The sequence below is a fragment of the Dreissena polymorpha genome, chromosome 1 (genome assembly GCF_020536995.1).
Source record: "Dreissena polymorpha isolate Duluth1 chromosome 1, UMN_Dpol_1.0, whole genome shotgun sequence".
NCBI lineage: Eukaryota > Metazoa > Mollusca > Bivalvia > Myida > Dreissenidae > Dreissena > Dreissena polymorpha.
The window spans coordinates 153350920-153355919 of record NC_068355.1 but is presented as its reverse complement, the minus strand read 5'-3'; the positions used below and the strand labels follow the sequence as shown (position 1 = coordinate 153355919).

At 40.1% G+C, this 5000-nt stretch overlaps 1 protein-coding gene across 1 annotated transcript in view; it reads left to right on the top strand.

The window, feature by feature from the left end:
• Positions 1-5000, top strand: part of LOC127856546 (nitric oxide synthase, brain-like) — a 56989-nt gene that overhangs the window by 42411 nt on the left and 9578 nt on the right. Inside the window, 6 exon segments of the mRNA XM_052392825.1 lie at positions 1200-1249; positions 2065-2220; positions 2431-2605; positions 3081-3225; positions 3498-3576; positions 4810-5000. The exon segment at positions 4810-5000 is cut by the window's right edge and continues 6 nt beyond it. Coding sequence (XP_052248785.1) covers positions 1200-1249; positions 2065-2220; positions 2431-2605; positions 3081-3225; positions 3498-3576; positions 4810-5000 — 796 coding nt within the window.

The following is a 5000-nucleotide window of genomic DNA, read 5'->3' as shown; positions in this document are numbered from 1 at the left end:
CGAACTGTTTATGTTCAGTTCAAAATGATCACTAGATATCCTAAACTGGGTCACAATGTCAAATTATTAAATTGGTTGTGAATACTTTAGAGGTCCCAATTATTGCTAATCAGAGTACTTGTTCTAATTTCCCATTAATTCGAACTGGATCACGTGGGGTAAATAAAAAGTGTATGTGTTAGATTAAAGAAAAAGCTTCGCCGTAGCTGTTAAACCAAGCGTTTCACCTTACTATACACCTTACTTTTAATATACGCCGTATGTCAATGATAGGAGGGGAATCGTTTAATGTTCTAGCCACACATGTGTTACAGGCCGGAATAGGCTACCGAACGTTGCCAGTTTGCTATGAATAACACAATGTGACTTCAATTGTTTATCGCAAAGTATCGTGGTTTGATGCTCCATAAACAAGACGCAATTAGATTTTGAAGCAACCGCGTCACGCATAAAATGGGTCCTATGCAATATGCTGCCAGCTTAGCTCCAGCCCCGCCTGCGCAGCCGCGCTGTTTTGTAAGGCTATGCCAACCTCCACGACGAGATTAGACTGAAACAGTCTGTGAAAGCAAGGAACGACAACTCTGCGTGGAGATTGAGGCTATGCATATTGAATAGGCTTCTCTGGAGAGCACGAAATCTTGTGTGCTTTTTATTGGGAAAGCGGACAACGACAACAAGCGAGGCATGGTATTGTAATGCGCATGGGGGGGGGTTAGAGGGTAAGGGTTAGGGGTCAGGTTTGGGTTAGGGATCGGGTTTGGGTTAGGGTAAGCATTAACCCATACCTTAACCCTAACCCGACCCCTAACACTAACCCTAACCTAACCATAACCCAGGGTTATCTCCCCTATACCATGCCTCGCTCGTTGTTATTGTCCTCTTTCCTTTTTATTGCGGACAGCGTAGCCCCTACCCAGACTAAGCAAGTGCATATGCCATAAGACCAGTACTCGCATGACGCCTGTGCAACAGTGTTATTTGAACGAGCGCCTTAGCAAAGGCCTTTGGATCTATTTCATATACATGTTATTCAGATGCTGAGCTAAAAAGCAATGCTTCTTATAAGCATTAACCAATTGTAGCTGACTGCCTATGTACTCGTCTGTTATTACTCGTATCGCTTATTTTATAAAGCTTAAAGCATCTATTATTTTAGTGTCAACACTATCTTTTCCACACGTTTTGTTTCTTTTCAGTCCTTTGCTAAGTACCTTCTAGAAACAAGGCACCCGGAGACAAAGGACAAGTACGTAGCTAATACTTTTTCAATTATACAGTGTCATGGTTATTAACGGTTAATGTAAAATAACACGTATGAAAGCGCGTGATTTGAAGTTAAAAGCGCACATTTATGGCACTCTGATGTAAATAATTTAAGAAGTAAGTGCAGTGGCATTGCAAACTTCTGTCCCCAAAAAAATGTACACATTTAAAATAGTTCTTAATTGTGTTTGTTAATAATAACCGTTTGTTTGTTGTTTTTTTCGTCTTTGTCAACAGTATTTCGGTGTTCGCAAGGCGGTCAGTGTATTAATCACACTTTACTTGATTAATTTAAGTAACAGGACAAAGTGCACACACGTATGCCAGTAACTGGCAACTACCCTACTTGAGTCACAGGTAGGGGGAGAAAGAATTAATCAATCCCCACAAATGTTATGTGTTCGGGCTTGAGATTGAAACCGCGATCCAGCGCTCTCTTAACTGGACTGTATGCCTAGACGTTGAGAATAAAGTGACCTATGTTTAGTTGGTACTGTTTTGTATGATGCGGCATCTCATAAGGGTCTGCTGTTTGCTTAAAGGAATTTCTTTAAGAAATATTCTAAATATAGAAATAAATTTACTAGACATCCCTAATTTTGGAAATAAATTGATCCAATTTAGAAGGATGGGAGAGTCCACTTGGCATAAATGGGTTAATAATGTGATTGATAGCTAGAAGCACGTATGCATGAGAAGCACACAATAAATATTGTTCAGTGCTTATTTGAAAATCATTGTTTGTGACCTATCTGGTTATTCAAAGCTGATACAAGCGATCACTGTTATACTTGTCAGGCTGTCGAGGCAGGTATCTTATTTACGGAGCATATCGGCGTCGGACGAGCCCGCCTCCGAGACTTCTGACGACCAGCAGAGCATGACGTCGTCTGATTCCTCGAAATCAGTGGAGGATAATCTCACCCTTGAGACTGGGCCGCTTAGCAACGTCAGGTTCGATTCTCTTGATTTCGTTCGCAAATGCTAGCAGACGTAATAAGCAAGCCATCAGCTCAATGTTTTCAAGGCATTTACATGATATAAATAGATGGTGTGATTATTTGTAGTTATCAACTCTCTTTTGTACAAAGGTTCAGTCTTCGATCAGATTATTCGACATGAAGCTGCTATTTTACCTAAGGCATGTCTGTCTGCTACGAACAGGTTCTCGGTGTTCGGCTTGGGTTCGAGTGCCTACCCGAACTTCTGCGCGTTCGCCCACTACGTGGATACAATGTTCGCATCCCTTGGGGCGGAGCGGATCCATGCGCTGGCAGAGGGCGACGAACTGTGTGGGCAAGAGGAGTCCTTTCGCACCTGGGCCAAGGACGTGTTCAAGGTCAGTGGGAAGTGTGGGTCACATACCTATAATAAATGACTTTCGAGTGGTCAACATAATTTTTCTCCTGATAATTTGTTTGGAGTTTTCCTTTTCATTTCGTGTTATCGAAAATCTTTATGAAATCGGTATTCAGATTGACGTAGAGTCTGGGCTTTATGTACTCTATGCTTTAAAAGACTTCAATAATGTGTTAAAATAAGGCATGTGTGAATGATTATGTCTCGTTTTGTTGTACGATTTGAGTATAACACGTTCGTATTTCTACACAAACAGACGTCGATTTCAATGTCTCAAATAGGCCGAGAAGATTCAAATGGATGCACTATTATTTATTTTTAAGAATTTTATGAAGCATAGAAAAACACGTGTATGTAGCCATTAGCGGCGATGATGTCATCATTGCAGTGTTACTTAATTAGCCTTCACGTGTCTGCACGCACTAAATTGTACGCACTATGACGTCACCTTCCAGGCGGCCTGCGAGACATTCTGCACCGGCGACGACCGAATGTTGAAGGACGCCACGGGCTCACTAAGCATGACGGAGAGTCACTGGACACCGGACCGCTTCCGGGTGACGCCTGCGTCTGGAACTAAGGCACCGGGAATCATTGAGGGTTAGTCTTTGTAACACAATGTTACCGCAATAAAATATATTTTCTCTACAATATCATGTTTTTGTCCTTAGTGACAATGATAGAACATTTTCCTCTCTATTTTTTGTTTAAACAAGATTACTGATGTTTGAGTGAATACATGTATGTGCGATTTTAGAGACTAATAGTGTTAAATACGACTTTTCATGTTAGAACCCTCCACCGGAAAAACTCCAGCGGTGATATTTGTTGTAATATATGCAGTTGAATTATTGGGTATTGTTGTGTTCCAGCTCTGTCTACCATCCATGGCAAGAACGTGCTACCCTGTCGGTTCATTGAGCGAAAACAGTTGCAGTCCATCGAGTCCGAGTGAGTACAAGCACCGTCAGAAACAGAATTCTGCTCAGTTTACGTTTATTTCCCAATTTGTATGCGTGTTGCTTGGAATAGTAGGCGTTTCTTAACAAGATGAAACGGCCAACGAGTTATGGTGTAAGATTTATTTTACGCCCAACGACAATCAAATTCGACCAAGCTCTTTGCGTGTCACATGATAGTTGGTTCTATAAGAAATATCGTGTAAATGTGACATCAGTGTACAAATATATGGGTAAACTATTTACTCCTAAATAAAGTTCGCCCAAGGTAAACTAAAGATCTTTTAATGCGATAAAAAGTTACCAAGGCTATTTTGGAAAATTTGACATAAAGGGGTTTTTAAAACTTGTTAATTCAGTGGTAAAGCCATTCCTTTCATACGGGGATGGACATTTTGGGTCAAACCTTTTCTGAATATATGGAATATGGTATTGGTCTGAATGGGTCAACCAGCAATTGTATGACTCAAAGGGAGGTTGGTAGATAAGAATTATGTGTAGACTATCATTTCAAATGGGTTAAATACTGGTGTACAAATTGGGCTACTTCTGTTAAAAATCTGTTATTTAATTATGGTTTTAGTTATATCTAGGTTTATCAAAATGCTGGTAATGTTGATGTATTTTTACAACTTCTCAAAGCTAGCCTTCGTTGTTGTAACACGCAAAAATGGTCATGGATTTCATTTTACTCGTCTAGATGTGAAACATATAGAATGCATTAATCATTGCCTGAACCAGAACATATATTTCGCTTAAAATAGCATTTTAAAATATAAAAGCATTTGAAAAGTTAAGATGTTCCAACCCCAAGCTTCTTATTGAAACTGGACGACACCTTGGCAAATATCATTATCTTATACATTGTACACACAGTCTTAATTAGGAAAACACGTGTGTACTTGAAAACGAAGTTCATGTTTATTTTCATTGTTCTAAATTTCACCAAGAACGTAACATGCGCCTCTTTTTATGGTATAGTGGAAACAGAAAACAACTCGATTTTATTAATCTGATGAAATAAAAATGATCTGAAACTGAAGAAAATTGCATTACATATATAGTTCTTAATGCGAAAAGAATAAACATATACTATTCACAAATCATGCATGTATAATGTGACATGTCTGTATATTTAAATTTGTGCTGGTGGCCTTTAATTACGAATAAATTGTTTTGTCTTGTCTTCTACTTGAGAATATATTGCACCTGTGTATTGGAACAGCCGCCAGACGATGCTGATTAAGTTGGACGCGACCATGGGGTCGGGCGAGCTGCTCTACCATCCCGGGGATCACGTGGCGATCTTCGCCGAGAACTCCGCCTCCCTCGTGGATGCCATACTAATGCGCCTCCACAACGCCCCGTCCCCTGATCAGCTGATCAAGATAGAAGTCATGAACGAGCGTTCTACGG